The sequence below is a fragment of the Atractosteus spatula genome, chromosome 2 (assembly GCF_055471065.1).
Source record: "Atractosteus spatula isolate fAtrSpa1 chromosome 2, fAtrSpa1.hap1, whole genome shotgun sequence".
Classification (NCBI taxonomy): Eukaryota; Metazoa; Chordata; class Actinopteri; order Semionotiformes; family Lepisosteidae; genus Atractosteus; species Atractosteus spatula.
In genome coordinates, this window is record NC_142707.1 from 51639733 (window position 1) to 51661968 (window position 22236).

Sequence of the window (22236 nt, forward strand, 5' to 3'; positions counted from 1 at the left end):
TCCACTCAAAGCGCTTGACAAGTCACGGGGACTCCCCTCCACCACCACCAATGCCAATGTGCAGCCCCACCTGGATGAAGGGAAGGCAGTCATAGTGCGTCAGTGCGCTCACGATAAAACAGGTTTTTATTATAAAAATAAAAATTGATTCATATTAATATATTTTAGTGAGGTTGAAAGAGACGTTATCGGTAGTTTACACGACGCTGCTCAAGATCCAGAAGAAGTTGATGGGAGAGGGAAGTTGTGTGGAGTCAGGACACGTTTGATAAAGCCAGTTGTTATGAAAATATGTAGCTATTCTAGCAGGTGCGCAACATATTAGCGCTTCTGAATGTGACTATTTTTAACAAACATAGCCTCGTTATTTTTCATCACTTTAACACGATACTGACACTGTTGTTCCTTTACAGTCAATTTGTTTCGCTTGTTTCGAAGAGGAGTGATCTGTTTGTTTTCGCGGAAAGGAAGATCATGCTCATGGAATGATCTTGGCCGGACGTATAATAATATTTTCCTTTCCTCGGTTTCTCAAACCATCCCAAAGCGCTTTCCACAGATGAGGAGACCCCTTGCACCCACCCCGGAAGTGCAGCCCAACTCCCCCACCTTGAACCTGGCCGCAGCCGGATCAGGCAGGGAGGTGAGACAGCGCTTCGCCGGCTGTGACGAAGGGGGACATCAGAAAAGCTCAGATTGTACAAACCCACAGCGATCGCAGCAAGTAATAATTCCGTTGTTGTGACCACCACTTCAGCAATCCAGTTAATCCAGAGAGAAGAGGCGTGGGCGGCGTTATCAGATGAGCTGCTGAAGTAGTTGAGGACTGACAGAGTGGCAGCACTTCTGTGATAATCACTCTTGTACCGCTGGCGACATCTATCTGTTCCTCGGGCTACAGATATGGACAAGCATTAAATTCCTAAAGCCCCTTTGCAAGAAAAGCAAACCTTTCACTTCAAAGCAATGTAGTTCAAGCTAATCTCTCCCCTTCAGAGATTAAGCGAGCCCACGCATGAAATGTGTGTGGGTGGGGGGGGGGGGGGAGATTCATTTTTCAAAGCAAATACAAATTTAAGCCTCAATTTCATACGGAACTTTTGCTGCTGTGTATAATATCGCGTAAGTTCGTTTGTGATTGATCAGGAAACCGTCTTCCGAGTTGAGTGTACCGCATGATTTCATTTGCAGTCAGATGAGCGAAAAACAGGTTTTATGCAGAGGCTTCTCGTTAGCTTTTCACTCTTGTAATACATCGACACCTCCGCATGGCAGGTTCACACACCAAGGCACAAAACCCTTTCATTCTCGTAGTGCAATAGGATGGTGGGGGTAGAAGGGAATCCCTCCTGTCTCTGACGTCTCAATAAACCAAGGAAACCCACACGGCGTGTGCTCTGACGCAACTGCCCATTTTTGGAAACCTACGTCAATCAGGAGGAACAAAGACGGCGCAGTAGTCAGAACGGGGGTGCTGGAAAACTGTAATAATGACATTTAAACTACGGAACAACACAATTTGCACAAAAGAAATACTAAACGATATTTCGTGGCTTTTGTTAAATATTACAGGCACGAAATGGGATTAGATTTCCCTCATTACGGGTGAATAGTAAGCCATGTTGGACGAAGCTCCCCCAATAGTATCTCACGATGGTAGCTCACTCTCCAGCATGGTGACGTGAGCGAGTCCGCATGGCACTTGATAAGGAGAGTTTCAGTTCAATGTAATGCCATAGAAGTGAGTCATCTTCGCAGGCGGTCGGCAACATTTTGAGAGAGGGGGGGCACAGCAGGCAGAATTTCCGTAGGGATAGAGGCAAATTAAAAAAAAAAAGACGCGCAGAGTGTGTCGCAACAAAACGAAATCTTTAAAGTGTAGCACGTAAACGTCAACTTGAGGTGAGTCACTCGCATATCGACTGCACAGTGCGCTACAGTTCAGAGCGAACTCGCGAACCCGCTGACAGACCTGTGTGACTCGTACCGTTTGTTCTCCTAGTGCCCAGGTTAGCACTCGGCACCGCTCACCCGGCGACCGCTGCGGCAAAGGCGATCTCTTTTTTTCAATAGGACAACAACACAGAGCGGTTCTCGGGCTGGTGTTTTTGTTTTTTCGCACTGGGAAAACAAAACCAACGAGCAGGGCAGCTTGCAGTCAACTGTAATCCAATGTCCAAACCATTTTTCAACTTTTGGGGACAAAACGAGGAAAAACGCGTCGGCGTGCGCAACCAATGACATATGTTGCTAATATTTTATCGCTCTTTTTCTGAAAACACTCACCTTATTATTCTGAAATTGAAGACGCATTTGTGCACAATCTGGGGACTACCAGCGTGAGACTTTGCGATCATTTCAGTCTGCTTCACGAACTTTTAAGTTATTGCAAGCAGTCAGTTCGCGTTGGACTTTACCGAGCCGCAAACTAAGGAAACCCTAAGCCCCCCGGAGCTCGCATCCTCGCCTGAAACCTGTTCCTTTCTCTCGATCATGTACCAGGATTACCCCGGGAACTACGACACGTCCTCCCGTGGCAGCAGCGCTTCGCCGGCCCAGCCAGAGTCCTTCACGAGCGGCTGCAGTACCATCGGCAGTCCGATCTCTACTTCCAGCTACCAGGTACGGACATGGGGACTGACTTCAGCTAGCAGCAGCACAAATCCCGTTTAGAACGAGTTAGCGCTGGGTTTTTTTATTATTGTTTTTGTTATTATTATTGCTAATTATATCGAAAGCAGGAAAACCACCGATAAAAAAGGATCAGGTTCCCGTATTTACCGCACGTTTCGCGTCTCTGTTCTTTTCCAGTATTTGCACACGCACTCTGGGCTTATTACTGTGCTGTTGTGCCAGAGGTTGCACTCTCGTAAATTGACGGAAGTGGTTGGCCTCCGTGTACTCTTGATGTCCATTTACTGTTCGCTGTCTGCAAACCGCTGTGAAACTGGACTGGGTGGGGGGGCGGAAGGATCTGCTGAAATACCCACACAAGCGAGCCGGCCAGGATCCCCCCCCCCCAGCCAGCCAGGGCTCGCTATTAGCCCTTCACGGCCGACGGATTTCACGGATTTGAACTGGCGGTGTTGCCCAATGTCTTGGAATGCGTGTGTTTGCACTTTTGCCTTACAGACCCAGTAGAGCAAACAGCTCCCATAATGTAGGCAGTTTCCTTGGATATTTGCAAAGGGCGTGAAAAGCTATTAAAGTGTGCTACATATACATATTTTTTTGCCGTTATTGTCAAGACCCCTTTCAGTGCGGCTTTTAGCAGAACCGAGTTGCCTTCGGCATGGATTAACAAGACGCCCACGCAAATGATATCTAAGAATGCAGACTCTCGGTTTAACAGTGGGGGTAGTTAAGGGAGGGCCAACCAGGTGTATGTTTCTATGTATTCAAAACCCACGAATCCAGTGGAAAGAAATTACTGCTTAAGTACTACTTTGCCTTTACAACCTAAAGGCAGTAAATAACGTAGCCTGATTACGCGTTTCAAGCACAGGATTCACTAAACAGTGAATTTCAAATTCAGTTGACGGCTACGTCTTTAAACGGGTGAAGTCAGATGTAACTAGAGTCTACCGAATGCCATTATTGGCACCGGGAAGTCAGGTAACGTGCCTTGCCCACTGGTTGAGCTGATAGACGGCACGTATCGGGAGCGATTTCCGCAAACTCTTCCTCCGCCCAAACCAGTCGCTGCTTGGGGGTTTTAGTTTTGTTTAATGAAGAGAAACAAGAAGTGGGTTACCAAAGAATACTAGGCTCCAGACAGATGTTTGGATTCGCTGTTCTAAGAGACGACACAATCTTGTATTAAAAACGCGAACCGTGTGTCTGTTTTTTGCAGCTTATTAGCGTTTTGACAACAGTTCTCAACTTTTTTTTCGGCAACTTGCAATGGTCATGTACAAACATGACTTTAAAGAAACACTAAATAAGACGTAGAGTAAAACATTTTGAAAACCCCGGTTTAAGTTTAAATATGGTTCTATAAGCTGCTAATCACACGTTTTATCTGCACCTACTTAATATGATGCAGTTAAATACTCAGACCCGGTGCTACTTCCGAAAAACGAATATTTTTTTCCGCCGCATTTCGTTATCAATAGTTAATAGAAAATAGACGAGGTTTACCATCTCCAACAAAATGCTGTGACTTAAAAAAAAAAAGAAATTCAACGACCGAGTTAAACAAACAAATCGCAATTATTTCCCGGGAGCATATATCCATTGCGATCTGACGGAAAACGCCAGTTAGCTAAGCGACAAGAATGATACAAAGGCTCTTAGAGGAAGAAACAGACGATATTTTAATATCCCACGTTAAAATAGACGAGTGTCTACGAGACGATTCTCTAAAAAAGGCGGTCAATTAATAAAAACGTAGGTGATTGGTCGAAGAGTGTTGACCCTCACTGAGTAGTGCTGAATTTCTGAGCCCTTCAGAGTAGCTACATCGCAGTCCAGCGTATTAAAGCGCACCGAGTGGGCGCGGAACAGGACGCGCTGCGCCGAGGCAGGGTTGAGAGTTGAGTGGGATGAGCTGTCCGAACCCTGAAACTGCAACAGCACATCGTTCCTCCAAGTCACTACAGACACACGCCATACAGCGGGATCTGTCACATGCTCTTGAAGAGAATTCCGGCTCCATCTGGCCGCATCGCTGATACTTCTTGTAAAACTTACTTGATTCAGTGGCCAGTTTTCCTTGTTAACCCGCTATCAGGATTCCAATGTAACTGCGAGTCTGATAAAACACCCACGTGTGTTTTGTTAGTTTTTTTTTATTCCTGGGGAGGAAGAGGACGACTTCGAGTTCTTTTTTTTTTTTAATCTGGCAACGACAGCAGGTTTCTGAAGAACAGAAAAGTACCGAACAGGAATGATTTCAAGTTGAGCTCTTAAAGCTGAAAACTCAAAAACCCTGAAGATGCTGCAGGAACCTTGGGTGAGGGCTGATTTTTTTTTTCATTCGCTAACAATACCATGAGAATTAAGTTGGATTAGTCTTTACCCTTATTGTGTTGTTTTTTTGTTTCTTAAGGTAAAGGTTTGAATACAAAAGCCATAAATACCGCTGTAAATCTAGATGATGCAATTTGACGGGTATTTAAATAGATCGACAAAGTATTAGTAGAGCGAGTTCCGCCAACACACAGTACCTCCTCGGTGCTTTAGAAAGTGCTGTGGGGTAGCTGGTCAAGCGTCCTAAATACATTTTAGGGGCTAGGACCGCCACATAGCGATAGACGTGTTTTTTTTTCTGAGCTCTTTATGTTTATCCAACACAGACTCATGTTTTGATTGATATGACGGAAGACAGTTACTGTTTGACTCGCCCACAGAAAATCGCGAGGTATCCGACAACAAAGGTACCCTGACCTTCCCGGTCAGGAAAGCTGCGCTTCTGGAAGAAAGCGGAGAGCCCGGGCGGACTGAGCGACCAGGGGAGAGGGGGGCTGTGTCCGCGGGGGTGGTTTCCTTATGTAAATGTACCTGGGTACTTTTTAAAATTCCCAGACTGCTTCTCATGGAACCAATCAAGAAGGCATTAGTACACTGGAACTAAAAATCACAACCAGATTTACTTCTGGTTTTCTTGAAGCAACACAGTGACGCTGTTTTATTGAAAACGTGTATTAGGGTTTCAAGTGAATGCGAGTGGCCCTGTACTGTAGAGAATTTAATAAAAGGATGACATCTAGTGGAAAGCACAATTATGCCGTTGTTGCGTGCTGAAGGCCCTGGCATTTGGCTCCACCGTTCCTTCACGCACTCATTGCTGATCATTCTGAGAGGCGGGCAGTTTCTATAGGGTACAGGTGTAAGACCATCGCTTGGTGCTCTTATCTAAACACCACACGGTTGTTAGCTTGTAACCATGACCAGTCCCACAGCTCGGTCTTGCTTTCCATAACTTTGCACTCTACACTGTTTGCATGACTTCTACCAGCCAACAGCTGTCCTCTATAGGACATAGAGGGACTTGAGGGAGCTGATGTCCTCTATAGGGCGTTCAGCTGATGATGTTGAGCAAGTGGCAGACTCCGTGCTGGAGGATGATGGGAAAGTGTGTGGTTATTGGTCACAGTGTTTGGGAAGGCATTGTCGCTGGGGATGAGCTGGAGTGGAGAAGTGCCTGTGTCCCAGCCATCGACCCCTACCAGGGTAAAACACAATCGTGGTGCCAAACTGAAACGGAGAAGCAGGAGTTACGGAACAGGAACAATCTACTTAGATCTCGGCTGTTACCAGCATGAGTTCTGCCATCACTGGTGGAACTCCAGACTCAGAAGGGTCTCACACTGGAGGAATGTTTGCTGCATATGTCTCTCATCTGTTGGCATCAGTGGGAGAATCCATTGCTGTACTAAATATTGTGTCCTTTTATCAATATATAGATGCAATATATATATAATACAGATGCTAAATAGCCTTTGAGTAATGGGCTGTCTAGTACTTTATTGATCTGATTGAATGTTTTCAGAGTGGCAGATAGAAAGTTAAGGGCCAAATCAAATCCCTCAAATCCCTTGTGATATAAGCAGAGCAGGGCTCTAATAATTGGTTCCTGCAATGCAATGGTTGACCTGTAGATGGCACTCTTCCCTCCAGATCCGAAATTTCCAAAACAATGTCTCAGTGTTGTGACCGGGCATGCAGTGCTGCAGGTCAGGGTATCGTCCGGGTGAGATGTTAGACTTAGCACCTGACTACTTGGTCATTAGAGGTGCCGTGGCACTTTTTGAAAGAGTAGGGCTTTTAACCAGAGTGTTCTGGCTGAATTCCACTCTGGATTGGTACTTGAAGTTCAACTGGTGAAGCTGTTTCTCGCTCCTCCACTCTATCTGCTGTATAGTGGGTGCTGCTGGTGCAGAACAGCTGCCAGGTGTGACCCAGTGGTGCATGAAGAGGGTTTTCTCCTATATCTAACAGAGCATTAAGTGCTTTGGGACAAAAAGCGCTGTAGACATGCAATTAATTCTTCTTATTAACTAATACTGGGATGTCCAGTGTGTGCTGCTGAACTCAGTGCCAGCTTTCTGCTCTTCCATAACATCTACTAAAAGGCTGAGTTCTGTGAGCATGGCGTGAGCAGAGTCCATTGGGGAACAGCAGGCAGCATTAGAAATGGAAGTCAGCCTGATCCGTAAGTCACTCTCATGACAGCTAACGTGCTGTCCCCTCCATTAGCCTCTCTTCAGAACACGCGGTCTACCAAACCCGTTTATTTGTAGAAACTCGATCCCAGTGTCGTTCTTTCAGCCATGCTTACAGATCCTGATCACGGAGAATGAGCGGCGCGAGAGGCCGTGTGGAATAGCGCTAGCAGACTGTGGCGTGACTTCGGAATGAGGAATAAAACATGCCCGCGATATGTCTCAGAATTTATCCTGAGGGCTGTTTGAGTGTTCTGCTTTGGAATTTCCTCCAGATGTTTTTGTTGCCCGATGCAGAGTCTTGTTTTGAACATAATGTGCTTTGAAAGTTATTGTGTTGGAGAAGAGAGCGCATGCTTTCTAACATGGTCAAATCAATAGGAATTGCAAAGGCATTGACAACAGGGGCTCAGACCCTCAGAGATGCAGCATGAAAACTGGACCGGCTCAAAGTGTCTTGATTTGCTCTGGCTCTGCTCATACAGGGGTTGCGATGAGTCTTGCACAGTATCGAAAGGGCTTTTGTTTGGAAATGTGTGATGATCAGTTTGTTCTTTCATATTTTCATTTGATTAAGAGAATCGGTTTGGATAGCCATCAGGTAAAGAATTGCTTCTTCACCCCTGAGTTTTTACTGTCACCTTTACAGAAGCCTCAGAGCTGCCTTGAATAGCTCACATTAAGACCACAGGTCTTTATCGGATTATTGGAAGAAATCATTTTTTAATGGTGATTTATAAAATCAAGTTCTTGCCATGAACTCATTGGCTGTTAATCTGTTTTCATTTTTCACGTACTAGGTACTTGATGGAGGGTTTGGAAATGGATGTGTAGAGCAGGATTATTAATTTGCTTCACAGTCACTCTTATCCATAGAGACTTGCAGTTAGCATGACACTGTGGTGGTATGTGGGGTTTGTTCAGAAAAAGACACAGCCAAAGGGTAGATCTGTGAAGATCTGAGATCTGAGAAGGGTCTTACCGAGAAGACATAAACGTTGTACACAATCTTGTTCAGTTTACTGTAGTGTGCTGGACTGGACCCCAGTACTGTCACAAGTACCAGTGCTGTGTCATTTGATCCCATGGACTGATGGAGTACCACAGAAAGTCACCGACATTAACACAGGCTTCGACTGTACACAGAAAATGAGACAAATGTGGGGATATGAACAGGTTTGAGTGGGAAGCCGTGTCAGCGTGCATTGGCTTCAAAGGAACAAATTAAAGTTAGTTCCACACAAAAAAGTAGGAAGACGCACATCGTTTCAGCCGCTGAGCTGTCTTCAGGTGTGAGGCAGAGAGAGGAAGGGAGCAGGGATATAAAACACAGGAGGACAGAGTGCGTCCACAGGAAGAAAAACCCATGGTAAGAGAGGTCTGGAAAGCTGGATTCTGTGAATGAATGGAGAAGGTCTACAAAGCAACCGGAAGACACGGCCCCAGTTTAGAGACAACCTTGGCTTCTGATGTCTCTCTGGATTAAGAGTCCTGTAATCCTGATGGAAGGACTGAGGAAGGTCGGTGGAGGTAGTCATGGGGAATGATCAGCCCGAAGGGATCTTCGGCCGACCACTCAAGGGGAGTGATGTTCAGACCAGTTGAGGACCAGTGAGGATCAGTCTTCCTGTTTCAATGAAATAAGGGCGATTGCTGGGCCCCTGACGGAGCTGGCCTGAGCGAGGAGAAAGGAATAGGACTGCAGAACAACATTTCAAAGTGGAGCGTGTTTGCAGACTCGGGTGTTACTTCCAGGGAAAGAGGCATGACTGCTCATCCCAGGCCGGTGGTTATTCCCACGAGCGCAGGACCTGCTGGAGTCTTGTTCTCCCGCTGGCACAGCACAGCACAGCAGGGAACAAAGCTGTAAATCTTGATTTTCCAGCAGCGGTGGTTCTGCTTAAGGCGGACCTCCAAAAGCTAGAAAAATATGGGCAAACTGCTTACATTGAAATGCCATTTAGAGTTTGTTTTCAAAGCCTATTTAGTGTATGGATAACACATACTGGATGAAATTAAACTGGAATTTGCAGTTTTATCTGTTAAAAACCTTCAATTCGGGATACATTTGGAAGCTGTTTCAAGTAGCACAAAAGAGAGTTCAGCTGTGTCGGGTCAGGAATGGGAGTTGTATTAGTCATTAATTCTTAAATACTTGACGCTTTATGAATGAGATCCTCAGACTTCCTGGCATTCCTGTCGCACCTTCTTTTCAATGTCTAAAATGATGCAACGTTATCTTACAGAAGGAAGTGTTGAAACGCCTTATTTGTTCGTTGGGAAACGCTCCATAAAGCAGAAAGTGTCTGAGGGGTTGAATCATTGGTCGTTCCTTGGAAAGCTACCAAACGCGGTGTTTGGGAAGGGGCCTGAAGGGGGGGGGGGTTGATTATTGACTGCTTTTAGCGGAGGCTAAACCCAAATATACGATTTTCCAGGATATTTCCAGGAACAAGCAGAGACTCAACTACGGGGAAAACATTTCACTGTGAAGCACAGCTTGCATTGTACGATTTCCTTTTTGACGTGTTTTTTTTAGGTTTTCTGACCGCTCAGGCTAGGTCCCGACTCAGAAGGAAGAATACAAATTGCGCAACAGGAGCTTCAACAAGATTACGAAAACACAGGAGTAGCGGTTTCGTAATGTCTGGAGGCTGAGGTGTTCCGTAACTGCTCAATAGGGGCAAGATCGGAGAGATAAAGTCGCCTCTTGCGAGACAGTAATGAATAATGGTAGGGATATGGGAATAGTGGCCTCAGACAGTACAGTTTTACAATTACAGCTACAAATGGTAACAGACAATGTGGAATCACAAGGATGAGATCTTATCAAATTGCAGATAAAAGATTACATGAGTCCTCCGCGGTTCTCAAAAGTTAAATTTCCTTCCCTCTGCGTTTTATTGTTCGTTTCTAAAGTAACCCCAGGGCAGGGTCTTTGAAATTCTAACAGCTGCCTCATCATTTTCTGTTTTTAATAGCCGGAGTCAGGATTTCGCATTGTTAAAATAGACCCTTCCCAGAAGTTACGGTTCCTCCCCATCTCTGCTTCCTAAAATAATCCCCTTGCGCCATTCCCCTGCGTCCGCAGCGCCTCCGCCTGGTTCTGGGAATGCTGTGGAATTTTTATGACAACCCCGCACGGCTGCAATCTCTTGGCTCCTTGTTCGGTCTTCATTGCGTCATAGTTCTTGCTTTACTGGAATTTACGATTAAGGAATAGAGCATTGACTCAGCACATATTTTACTAACATCGCGTTTTAAAAAAAAAAAGTTATGCTGATATTACACGAAATGTCACACACGTTTCCCCCGATGCAAAACTTTAAATTCTTCAGAAATGTACGGTATGTTTTCATTTTTCATTGTGACTCTCAAATTACGAAACACGGTGACGTAAATGCTGTTACAGGATTTCTTGTATTTAGCATTCAACCGTTTTTGACTCCATTAATCCGAGGCGTCATTTTTAAGCTTCTGGCCACATAAATGAGGTCTTTTGACCAAGTGATTTAAAACCAGCTCGTAAGAGAATTCACGCGGAAGTTTAACCTAAACAAGTGTGCGAATGCGACAATTACTTCATAAAGAGTTCAGACCACTAGGTCCAAAGAACGGTCCATTAAACAAGGGCCTGTCTTCCCATTTCTGCGCCGTAAAGCAGAACACAGTCGCCTAACGTAAGGCCACGGGTCCTGGGGTAAACTCCTCGTCGCAGTTTTCTAAATCGTTTTTTTCCCCTCTTTCAGGGGCTGTTTCACTTTGACTCAAGTCAGTTGTGGCGGCTCAGCTCTCTACGGATTTATCACCTGCTCCGTCATGCTTGTTGAATTTAGATTAGCCATTGGAAAACACGAGTGTAAAATGAAGTAAAGGACCATTTTCTCTTGAGAGGAAATGGCTGTGTTTAAACATCATATCGATATAACATTCGTCTGCTTTGAAGATGAGATAAGTCTCTCCTCGGTCTGCCGAAACTGTAGCTTTCTGTTCACTTATTACCAGGTTTGCACATTTATTGATCTAGTACTGTCAAACTTGCTTAGGGATCAGTTCAGTCGATAATCAGTCGAAAAGGTAAACCGTCACATGTCCCACATTTCTTAATTGAGGCTGTAAGTGTGCACTCTTTGTGGTGTCAGGTTCGAGGGGTTGTCTGATCTGCCTTCACCTTGTTGTGCTGTACTACAGTCATCATGAACTGATTATTGCCGTCTAAGAGTATCTGGATTTCTCCCGAATCCTCTTATAAATGAAAATCAGCAAAATGACCATACTGCCAGAAAACAGCAAAGCCTTTTAAGCGCCCCCATGGAATTTTGCCTTTTCTTGTCATTTTCAAGGTTTAAATCCGTCATTTCAAGCTGAGTGTGGGCATCGGCAACAGCTGGGAGCAGCTGGGAACGAGCTGTAACATGTCCACTGACCCAGTGTGCTGTGACCAGCTGGTCCTGGGGTCAGAGCTGTAAATTACAGCACCTGTAGAAGGAAATGAAAAATGTTCCAGTGGAGGGTCCGGAATCACTACAGATTTTTCTGGAGAGCGCCAAACCTGAGTGTTACACAACGCAATGTGTGCCAAGTCTCACTGTAATCCCAGGGTATTTTTCACCACAGTTGGGGATTACTGGAATTAGACATCGGTGAAGATACAAAGCTGTTTTATAATGCTTGTGTTTGTCAATGGGTGCTTTACACTATCAGCACTTCATTATTGGTCTGGACTGAACAATGAGCACTTGTTCTTTGTTGCATGTAAGAAAAAAATCCCCTTTTGTCTTCCTTTTGGTTTTCCCAGAAATCTAAGATATGATTCTGCAGGATCAGATTAAGGCCAGTGGCTTTTTACGCTGTGACCTGTGTTAAGAAATGAAGTGCTTAGATTCTCCATTGAAACCTCCCTCCCCTGTTGGTGAGACCAAGCCGTCATGGTATTTCGGAGTGCCGGGGTGATACCTAAAGTAACCAGGACGTGTAGGAAAAATAAAAAATAGGATGGGAATCGCCAAAAAAGACACAGTCATGGGGAAAAAAAAGACTTGAAAGCCCTAAAACCTGGCATGAGATGGCAGATATTGCGTGCCAGTGCCTCAGTGCCAACTTCAAACCTTTTGAGCAGTTTGCCGCAAAGATCTGCAGTGAGAGCTGTTCTGCAGTTGGCCTTTCCCAGTCTGGCAGGATGGGGGTGTTTAAATATCCTCCAAAGCAAACACAGAACCGGCACAGCAGGATGTGGGCTGCTGGGACTGAAGCACACTGGTCAAAAGGCATTAGCGATGTTGCCTGCGCTTGTCATGACCTGTCAGGCCTGCGTAGGAACGCAGTGCCTTGATTACTTGAGAAGGTGCTGTCCTGTGAAAATATCATAGTTCCCCTGAGTGGCGTGTTCCTGGCCTCAGGGCTAGATAGATCTGGATGGATTTTGATTGGAGTCAGGGCACTTTTAGCAGACAGGAGAATTAGACTGCCTGTCCATAACATGCCTGGACTTATCCCACTGAAGCCTCGCCACCAATCTAACCTTACTGTTGTTTTAGAGGACATGGGAAACTAGTGTTTGAGGGTGTACTAATTCTGAGCACTGTGCGAATGTCGCAGATTAGAAATGTCCTATGTGTTTAAGATGCCTGTCCAAGTTATTGCACATTCTTTTCTTGTCCATTGGCCTCAAAATGAGCTTTTTTAAGACTGTTTTTTAATGTCAGATTGGACTGTATTTCCTGGATTCCCCATAATCTAAACTGGAAATTCTACTTCAATGCATAGAACTAATTGTTTTTGTTTTACTTGTTTGTGGTATTATAAGCGTTGAAGTGACATTAAAGCGAATGTCACAGATACCGTGATGTACCGTGTTCTTACACTTTCCTATCTTCTAGTTTGGATACTGTACCGCAAATAATAAAACTGTCATTGCACTGTCCTTCAAGTGTTCAAACACATACTGTAGACATGCTTGAGTTATTTATCTTGGATACAAGAATAAAAACAGTCAACATTTATGGTAAAAACATGTTTGCATATAAACTTTCCCTGCTGTCCACAAACCAAACCAGAGCAGCCTGACATGACCCAGATAGCTTAGATGTATTAAAAAGGGAAAGACTGAATGGAATTTGGTTACAGTATTTGGGAGTAGGGGGAGCAATAACTCATTCTCAGTTTGGACAGCAAAGAACTGTCAGCTGGATGAGATTACACAGTGACTTCCATTGCTGCAGAACAGACAACCAAGTGTAACACTGCCTTACATGTTTTCTAAAAGATTTAGCACGAGTGCTTCTCATGTAAGTTGCCCCCATTATGCTTGGATTTGAGCTTTGGAGCTCAGTTAGTAATCCTATGGATACTTTTCATGACGAAAAAGGCCTGCTAATGATTCCAGCCTTACCTGTTGTGAAAATCTGAGCAAATCCCTGCCCTCCCATTTCTAGATTTCTGCCAGTAGCACGGCTACATTGCATCATGCTCTGCGATGGAAGGACTGAGTCAGGGAAGCAGCTGTGGCTTTTTACCAGTGATGCCACCTCTTTTCTTCCCGAGCAGACTGCATCTTCTCCCAGTTTAAAACCAAGAATGAGGACTTTAGAATAAATCCTTATGTTTCTTTATGTTCTTTATGGTTATGATAAAACCCTGCAAAGCTGAAAGGAACAGAATGCTGTTCAGATTTTAAAACCTTCCCTTTTCTGTCTTGGGGAAATTTCCTAGAGGCAGTGTGCCCTCGGATTGGGGGAAAAGACCTGCTTGGCCCATCTGAGATCTGATTGAGCTTCCTGTTAGCTGCCGTTGCACTTCCTGTCACCCTGGGCTGATGTTGTTCTGTGTTCCTTCCGCAGAAGTACCGCGTTGACATGCCCGGCTCCAGCAGTGCCTTCATCCCTACCATCAATGCCATCACCACCAGCCAGGACCTTCAGTGGATGGTCCAGCCCACTGTCATCACCTCCATGTCCAGCCCCTATTCCCGCTCGCACCCCTACGGTTTGCCAAGCTCCAGCGGCCCTGGATCGCTGGGCCACACGGCCCTCGCCCGGCCAGGGGTCATCCGCTCCATCGGGGACACTCGTGGACGCCGCAGGAGAGACGAGCAGGTGAGGCAGGACTGCGCCCTGCTCTTCATCCCACACATCCCCTTAAAAACAAGGGGATTTACAGAGTCGGACCATCTTTTGGTAAGGCGCTTGTCCCCATGATCGCGGATCCGTGAGATCGAGATTCGAGCCTAGGTCATATCACTAGCCGACTGGGACCAAGATTCGCTAATTGGTCCCAGCATTAAGATAGTGTGGGATTAGTTGACTCTAGGATCTCCCCTACGGACTCCTGGGCGCCTGTGGTGCTGCCGGAGATGAACACCCCCTCCTCCAGTCCGAGCTGATCTTCCAGTACGGGGGTGTGCTGCCTGAGACGTGTTAAGAGATGAGTGGCTCAAAGGTGGGCCAGTCAGAAGAATCTAGCTACACTCCCTTGTCCCTCCCCCGTGTGCGGTCACAGGGATTCGTACCTGCAAGTAGAGATTTGAAAAGCAGACGGGTGGTGTGCACAATTCTAAATTTAAAAAAGAAAAGGCTCCTACTGTTAAATATTCCCTTGCCTTTTGAGTTCAGAGGCTGTCAATAATGCAGAGTAACGCAGGCGCATCATGCTTGTAGAAGTCAAATCCTGCCTGATGGTTTATTATGTGTATACTGCATATATTGGGGGACCATTTATTTCAAGTGTATTTTTTAAAGGACAGAGCTGAAAGCACCTGGATTGGGCTGTAGATGTGAGGTTTTTTGACAGAGTGCTGGAGTCCTGAACACTCATGTTGAGTCCCCACCTAAGCCAAATTACAGGTACAAGTACTGCTCTTGCACACTTGCTGTCAGTAAACAAAGTGAGGGTGTGCGCTGTCTGTCCTGTGTGTGTGATTACCCCAAGTCACACTATGTGCTTCTTTCCTCAGCTGACTCCAGAGGAGGAGGAGAAGAGGAGAGTGCGGCGGGAGAGGAACAAACTGGCTGCTGCCAAGTGTCGCAACAGGCGCAGAGAGCTGACTGAGCAGCTACAGGGGGTGAGTGTCTGCCCCTGTCCCCCACACACTGGCCCAGCACTGAATATCCACTGCTAACCCCTGTCCCCCACACACTGGCCCTGTGCTGAATATCCCACTGCTGCCCCCTGTCCCCCACACCCTGGCCCTGCGCTGAATATCCCACCTCTGCCCCCTGTCTCCCTCTCCCAGGTCAAACAAACATTGTCAGGCTGATTCTCAGATCTGCTTATTCTAGAGCCAAATTCTCAATTTTTTTTAAATTAAAGCAATTGACAGTATGGCAATACATGGAATTTTAATGTATCAGTATTTTCATTTTGGAAAAGTCAGTGAAGTTAATGTGGAATTTGGAAAAATGAAGCATATTTTGTACGGGAGTAAATAATGAAGACCGCTGTCCTGTCATTGTAGTAGGATAGCCGAGCAGCCATACATTCTCAGTGCTCCTGGTGTTTAGTTACACCAGCAGCATGCCTTAAGTCCATACCTTGCATTTTACCATTGTGCTCCAATTCAGTCTCTATTATAATGTTCAACATGAAACAGCCCAGTGAGACCTCCCAAGCTGTGTTTGGCTTTCTGTATTCATGCAATGAACGATCCATTTTTTCACACAGGCTGTGGTTCCAAGTTTTCCCTTGTTAAGACTGGGCTGAGATGAGATCAGCCCTCCTAGCAAGGGCAGACAGACAGCAAATGTTTTAATTGAAATAATTAGGTCTGTTACAGTAATGATGACTCTGTCACTCAAAGCTGAGCTGGAATTTCCCTGCAGGGTTGAAGTGTGCACTCCTGGCAGTGCTGGTCTGCTCCCAGCTGCCACAAGCACTATAGAAAAGCAATAAATGGTGCCCCAGTAATACAGCGTGGATGTTATTCTGCTTCCTGTGTGTTCATTTCCTTGTTCCTCATTCCACTTTTCTCCTGCTCTGATGTCTTTGCCCATTTTGCTGAGATTAGGCACCATGGACTTTAATGCCTTTAAATTGACCTTCCTGATTTTTTTTTTAACTGGGGTTTTCCCCTGCTTTTCCAGTGACAGCACACCCTCGGCATGACTGAATTATTGCTGTGGTATTTTAAGATCTGACAAATGCTAGACTGTATTCGATTTGACTGCAGCAGATTAGTTCAGGAGCTGCAAAAGTTTTACACTACAGTACGCATACAGATTTATTTCCAATCGTTACCTAGAAGGTGATTTTAGTTGTAAGCTTCCCTAAATCTCATCTATAGCATCTATAGCAGAACGAGCCATCTTGTGCTCTTTCCAATCCACCCCACTGCTGTTCTTGATATAACCATTTCCTTTATTGCTATATTGATCCTATATTGATAAAGCGGTAAAAAATCAAAGAACTCAGTAAGCAGTGCCCTCTGGTGGCCGGTATGAGCAATGCTGCTTGCGTTTCAGGTCACGTGTGGGGGAAAGGTCGTGACCAATTCACATTTGTTTCTACCTTGTAGAACAGAGAACTGTTCAGACTGTGTGCCTTTCTGAGAAAATGGCAGAGCATTATGAACCTGAATGACAGAGAATGGCATAGGAGCAATATAAGGGCTGTTGAAAGGCTCATTTGACAAGGCTTGGTCATTAAGTTCTCTGCCTCGGGATCTGGAGGAGGTGGTTCTGAAAGTGTTTGGTTTCATAAAATAGAGTTCTGTCCAATTCATTCTGTTTGCAATGCAATTTAAGCACTAAAACCGAGCGACTTGTATTAGAGGAAAACATTTTTGCTTATTGTTTAATGGAGTTTGGAACATTGCAGAATCCGTCTTTCATCTATGATACCCTTTTTGAAAATTCTCCATGCTTTGCTCCTGCTTCAGAATGTGGGCCTGAGTTCAAGCTGTGCCTTTGCTTGGGCAGCAATCCTGAAGCAGAGAGCTGCAGAGCTGATGCAGGCGAGGGCTCCTGTCTTGTCTCACTCTGCCTCCTCTCTCTGGCCCTGTGTGCGCAGGAGACTGAGAAGCTGGAGGAGGAGAAGGCCGGCCTGCAGAAGGAGATCGAGACTCTGCAGAAGGAGAAGGACAAGCTGGAGTTCATGCTGGTGGCCCACAACCCCATTTGCAAACTGCCCTCTGAGGAACGGCACCACGGGGGCGCCCTGCAGCAGTGCACCCCGCTCTCCCTGACCCTGCGCCCCACGTCCGGCCCACTGCACCCCCTCAACCCCGTGGTGGTGAAGCAGGAGCCCCTGGATGAGCTGGAGGAGGAAGAAGGGCAGCTGGACAAGCCCCAGCGTTCGGTCATCAAGCCCATCTGCCTGGGGGGGACGAGCGGCCTCTACTGCCCGGAGGGGGACAGCCTCAACACGCCCGTGGTGGGCACCTCCACCCCCGCCGCCACCCCCAGCAGCGCCCCCAGCCTCATCTTCAACTACCCCAACATGCTGGAGCAGGACAGCCCCTCGCCCTCCTCGGAGTCCTGCTCCAAGGCCCACCGGCGCAGCAGCAGCAGTGGGGATCAGTCCTCGGACTCCCTCAACTCCCCGACCCTGCTGGCCCTCTGAGAGCAGCCCGAGAGAGAGAGAGGAGGGGGGAGGAGCGGGACTGCTGGAGTCTGACAGGGACGGGGAGGGCCCTTGTCCCAGGACGCAAACTCCCAACCCTATGGGGCGTGACCTCCAGACTCCCTTCCTGCCAGTGTGCTAGAACCTTCCAAGGGCTAAGTGATTTATTTTGTGCTGGGTTTTAGAAAGTGATGTGATGTCGGTGGCTTTCACTCCAACATTGTGCAACGCCCTCCTGTCAGCTGCGTCTCCCACACGGTGGCATTCCTTTGCTGGGCAGGAGGTGTCCTGCCTGTGTCGGGACCATAGGAAGCATGCCGGGCTGGGAGCAGCGAAGCTGCAGGATACCTGACTGAAGGGGAGGGGTGAGCAGAGACACAGAGCCAAAGAGGATGACTTGAGTTTTACAAAAAAGGGTTATCACACCCAGGGTCAGGTGCCCTGGACACACACCATCCTCACCATGAAAAGGGAACAAGAAGACATCTACTGTGCACATGGACAGAATGATTGCAGATACCCTCCTGTAACAGCCTCTGCAGAGACACTACATTTCTGATCACAAGAAGGGCTGTTGTGTTAACAGCGATCTGCGATTGCTTCAAAAAATATTTTTCTTTTTTTGTTGTTATTGCTTCTGATTTACCCTTATTTATCCCGTTAAGTAATTGGACATCTGATGCTTTTTCTTGTTGTTGTTGTTGTTTTCCTGAAAACAAGACATATTTAAAGATGATAAACTTGGCTCTGTGGATCTGCACAGCAACCTTTGCTCAGGTCCTCTCCGAAAAAAAACGCTGCAGGTCTGAGGGGGTGGACAGGATCCCCAAACCTACACGAGGCAGGTCTTGAGCTTAACTACTTCCTGAAATTTCAGAACAGAATGAGGTTTACAGCTGTGATCTTCACAGAGTCCATATACTGATTTGAACAGAATTACAGATTCTTAACTAGGGCAGTTTTCTGTTTTTCTATTGCTGGCTTTGTACCCCGTGTATTAGCATTATATAAAACAATGTGGCCTAGAAGAGGGAATTTGAGATATGCACAATTTCAGAAACCTGTTAGCAGTTTTTCTGTTTTACACAGCAGAGAAGGGAGAGCGAGTGTTCGGCACTCACTGCTTGTCCCAACTCCAGTTCTCCACTCATTAGGCCACATTGTGTGAGCAGGACATTCCTTAGTATTTTAGCGGGGTTTTTAGCTCTTTCTGGAAGATAGGCACTGTCTCACTGATGTCATTTCAGCCCTGTGGGCTTCTTTTTTTTCTCTTTTTCGGGAGCCACAGAATGGGGAGAGCCATGCTGCTGGTTTTTTTGAAGTCCTTGTGTGCAATGTGGGAGTAGTCTGGAGGCTGAGAGCCACCGTGACTCTACACAGCTCAGCTGCTGGTCAGCCTGTGCAAATGCTTTCTGCCTGCCTGTTGGGTTGAGTGGGAATGGGCGTGGCCTCCACTCTGGCTGTGCTTGTACAGTACGTGCTGCGTTTCGGAATCTCCCAGTGTAACTGATCCGCCTGCTAGGAAATCATAGCTTGGACTGCGTCTGGGGGCCCCCCACACAAAGCTGTGTTTAAAGAACAATAACAGCCTGCGCCCGTCAGCAGACAGATTTGGATTTCTAAAATTTTGCCCTTGTTTTTCTGTGACGGAGAAGAGAAAGCCCAATAGGAGTGTGGGGCAAGGGTCTCCAACCCTGGTCTCGGAGATCCCCATCGCAGTCTTTAAAGTTTTTAAAGATCGGCCACACCTGTAATCTGTTGATGAATCAAGCAACTAAATGGTTTCATTAAGAGAAAATTTGTCCTCAAGGGGTTAAAGGGAACTAGTATCTTAGGCCTTAATGATCTCTACTTAATTTAATAAGTTACCTGCTTAATTGATCACAATGGAATTGTTCCAGATCTTATGAAATTGGTGACTTAATGTAGACCTAATTCTCAATGTTGCTAAGGCTGAAGAGCCCTACGTTTTAGGCAATAGTGCACAAGGTCTGCAGAATCCCCCTTTGTGAGCTCTGAGGTTGGGATATGTGTTCTAGGGCACTTTAGCCTAAAGCGTTCCCACTGCAGGGGCTCATCTGCTGTCCCAGGATGTTAATACGCCTTCTTTTTCATGTCTGGAACCGACAGATAAAAAAGAGGCCAGTCTGGTTAATGAGACAGAACAGAGGTGCTGGTGGCACTTCACATTAGAGCCGCTTGGCGTGTAGCCCAGGGCACCGCGAAGATGTACTGCCCCCTGGAATGGTCTGAACTCAGTCTTTTCCAGGCTGGGGGGTGGTGAGGTGGGTGTTTTTTTGTGTTTATTTTTTTTTTTGTTAATGACTCAACCGAGCTGAAGCACTGAATGGATACTATTGCAATATTTAAACATGAACTGTTAACTTAAACATTCCTGGATGGAAGAAAGCCTGATGAGTCACCCGAGCGGAGATCAGAGGAAAGGAGATGACTGGGCACTGTAGTTGTACTGGACACAGCCGCCCAGCTGGACTGCTGGCAGTGCTCTCTGGAACTAGTGCTGTGGATTTTGATACTCGGACATTCTGTGTAGTGAGACAAAATATTGTGTGACGTTTAAGTGTCAAAGTCCCCCTGACCCTCAAAGACAAGAAATGTTGACGAAGCAGTCGTCATCTGATGCACCAAAAAGAACAAGGTGTTCTTTTTCCACGGAATGGCGAGATGATTTGTCGTTCGGTTTTGTGGGAAGTAGTGTGTAAAAAAACCCCAACAGTAGTTCAAAGCGACATCTCTCTGGCGGTTTCCTTTCTTCTTCTGGTCCTTTTAAAAATGCTTTAAAGAAACAGCAATATCTATGTCCGTGTTTGTTAATTTCTTTAATTTAAATAAAGTGAAACCTACGAAGTGATTTTGTGTACTCAATAAATGCATGTCATTTCCCAAGTCCTCTTGTTGAAGGGCTTGTGGAGCTGTTTCCTTTTTCATTATTCCGAAGAGCCGGCCGTCCCCAGACCGGCGCTCCCTGTGTGGGTCATGGGCGTGCGATGTTCAGGATGTGAACCCATGGCGCACACCTGCCCAGGGGCTATTTTGGCTAAAGAGTTAAAGGGTGAAAATATCAGAGCAAGAAAATTCAGGTTCCATGATTAGACCCCACTCAGTAGGGAGCAGACTTGGAGGACAGTGGACACCCAGTGTCCAGCTCTCAACCAGGGCTGCTTGACACTGACCCCCATGTCGCAGTGCAATTTTTTTTTTCTCACCAGGGGCTCACCACAAGTTGCTCAGCTGGTAGACAGTCAGTTCAGTGTTGGTTTAAGAAAATGGATCTAAAGCCAGTTGTTTAAGAACCCTTAACCCTCATCAGCTCTTAAGAACCCGAAACTCTCATCAATGTTTTGCTGATTTCTGCTTTAACAATTGTGTCTCTCCTGCCTGGGCCACTAAGAAATTCGCCTCTCCTGACTCCTCTCAGATTCCTGCAACTGTACACCACCAGGATCTCAGGTCTGCACTTCCATTACGGAATGTCATCTTTAGAGTAGGAACATTCCTCCCATACAGGAAAATAATTCCTTCATTAAGATAATTGGGAGCTCAGAGAGGTGGGGTTTCAGGGGAGTGTATGATCCCTGAGTATTTTTTCTACCTTTTTAAGCGTGTGCTTTTCTTCTGTTGGTAAAGGGGCGAGGCAGTTATTGAGTTCATCGCCACACCTGTTCAGGAACCTTGCTTTCATTCTGGAAAGTCCTGACTGTCCGAGCACAGAAATAAAGTTGTTCCTTAAACTGAGCCAGAGCAAAGCTGTAGAACCACTCCTAAAACTGGCAGTGCCAGTTGGACAAGCAATAAATGTGCGAGGTAGCGTACCTGCAAAATTCACACATGCAAGCTGTTGTTTGACTGTTTAGCCTATGCCTCTGCAATCTGTACTCCAATTCCCAAGTCTGTGTGCTCTTCCCAGCCTGCTAAACTGGGCTTTGAGGTGCTGTCCAGCAAAGGCGGTTTTATTTTGGGTACTGGTGCCAAACTCCTCCTAATCCCACTTGACATACTGCCCGAGATCCGTACATCTGCACACCAGAAGAAAAGCGCACATGCCCGACGCCTTTCAGAACTCGGGGACATTGGGAAACATACACCCAGCTCCCTAAAAAATGCAGTGGCCTGATGGCAGATGACTTGAGCAAGCAAGAAACCAGAGGAGACCATCTGGCCCATCTAGGCAGCTGTTTTATCCAGAGAGGAGCAGCTGTGCAGGTTGTGGGTGAGACCTGGGGCTGCTCTGGGAAACTCAGGAGAGATGACCGACTCTCGGGGTGTGTAAGGAACATTCTGACAGTGACTGATAATGCAGCACTGCAGTTCACCTGATGTCTTCAGAATGGCCGCTGTCATGACCAATGTTGTTTGTTGGTGTTGTTTTGATCTATTAGCTTGTTTGGTTTTTAGACACGACATAGGTCCTGGAGTTGTATATGAACTGTCTGCTCATAAATGGAAAAAGTCCATTGTTTTTAGTTATTTCTTTTTAAATAAAGATGGTGAAAAA

At 46.2% G+C, this 22236-nt stretch overlaps 1 protein-coding gene across 4 annotated transcripts; it reads left to right on the forward strand.

Moving 5' to 3' along the window:
* Window positions 1–627: 627 nt before the first annotated feature.
* Window positions 628–22236, forward strand: fosl2 (FOS like 2, AP-1 transcription factor subunit). 4 transcript variants are annotated; one of them, XM_088940595.1, is made up of 5 exons: window positions 628–643; window positions 2503–2622; window positions 14006–14260; window positions 15118–15225; window positions 17169–22236. In XM_088940595.1, exons 3-5 carry the CDS (start codon window positions 14021–14023, stop codon window positions 17718–17720), a joined length of 900 nt encoding a protein of 299 aa, XP_088796721.1. In that variant the 5' UTR covers window positions 628–643; window positions 2503–2622; window positions 14006–14020; the 3' UTR covers window positions 17721–22236. The 4 variants fall into 4 exon arrangements, with proteins under 4 accessions (XP_088796721.1, XP_088796695.1, XP_088796713.1 ...); XM_088940587.1 differs by lacking the exon at window positions 628–643 and adding an exon at window positions 1736–1902; XM_088940569.1 differs by lacking the exon at window positions 628–643 and having other exon boundaries at window positions 1728–2622.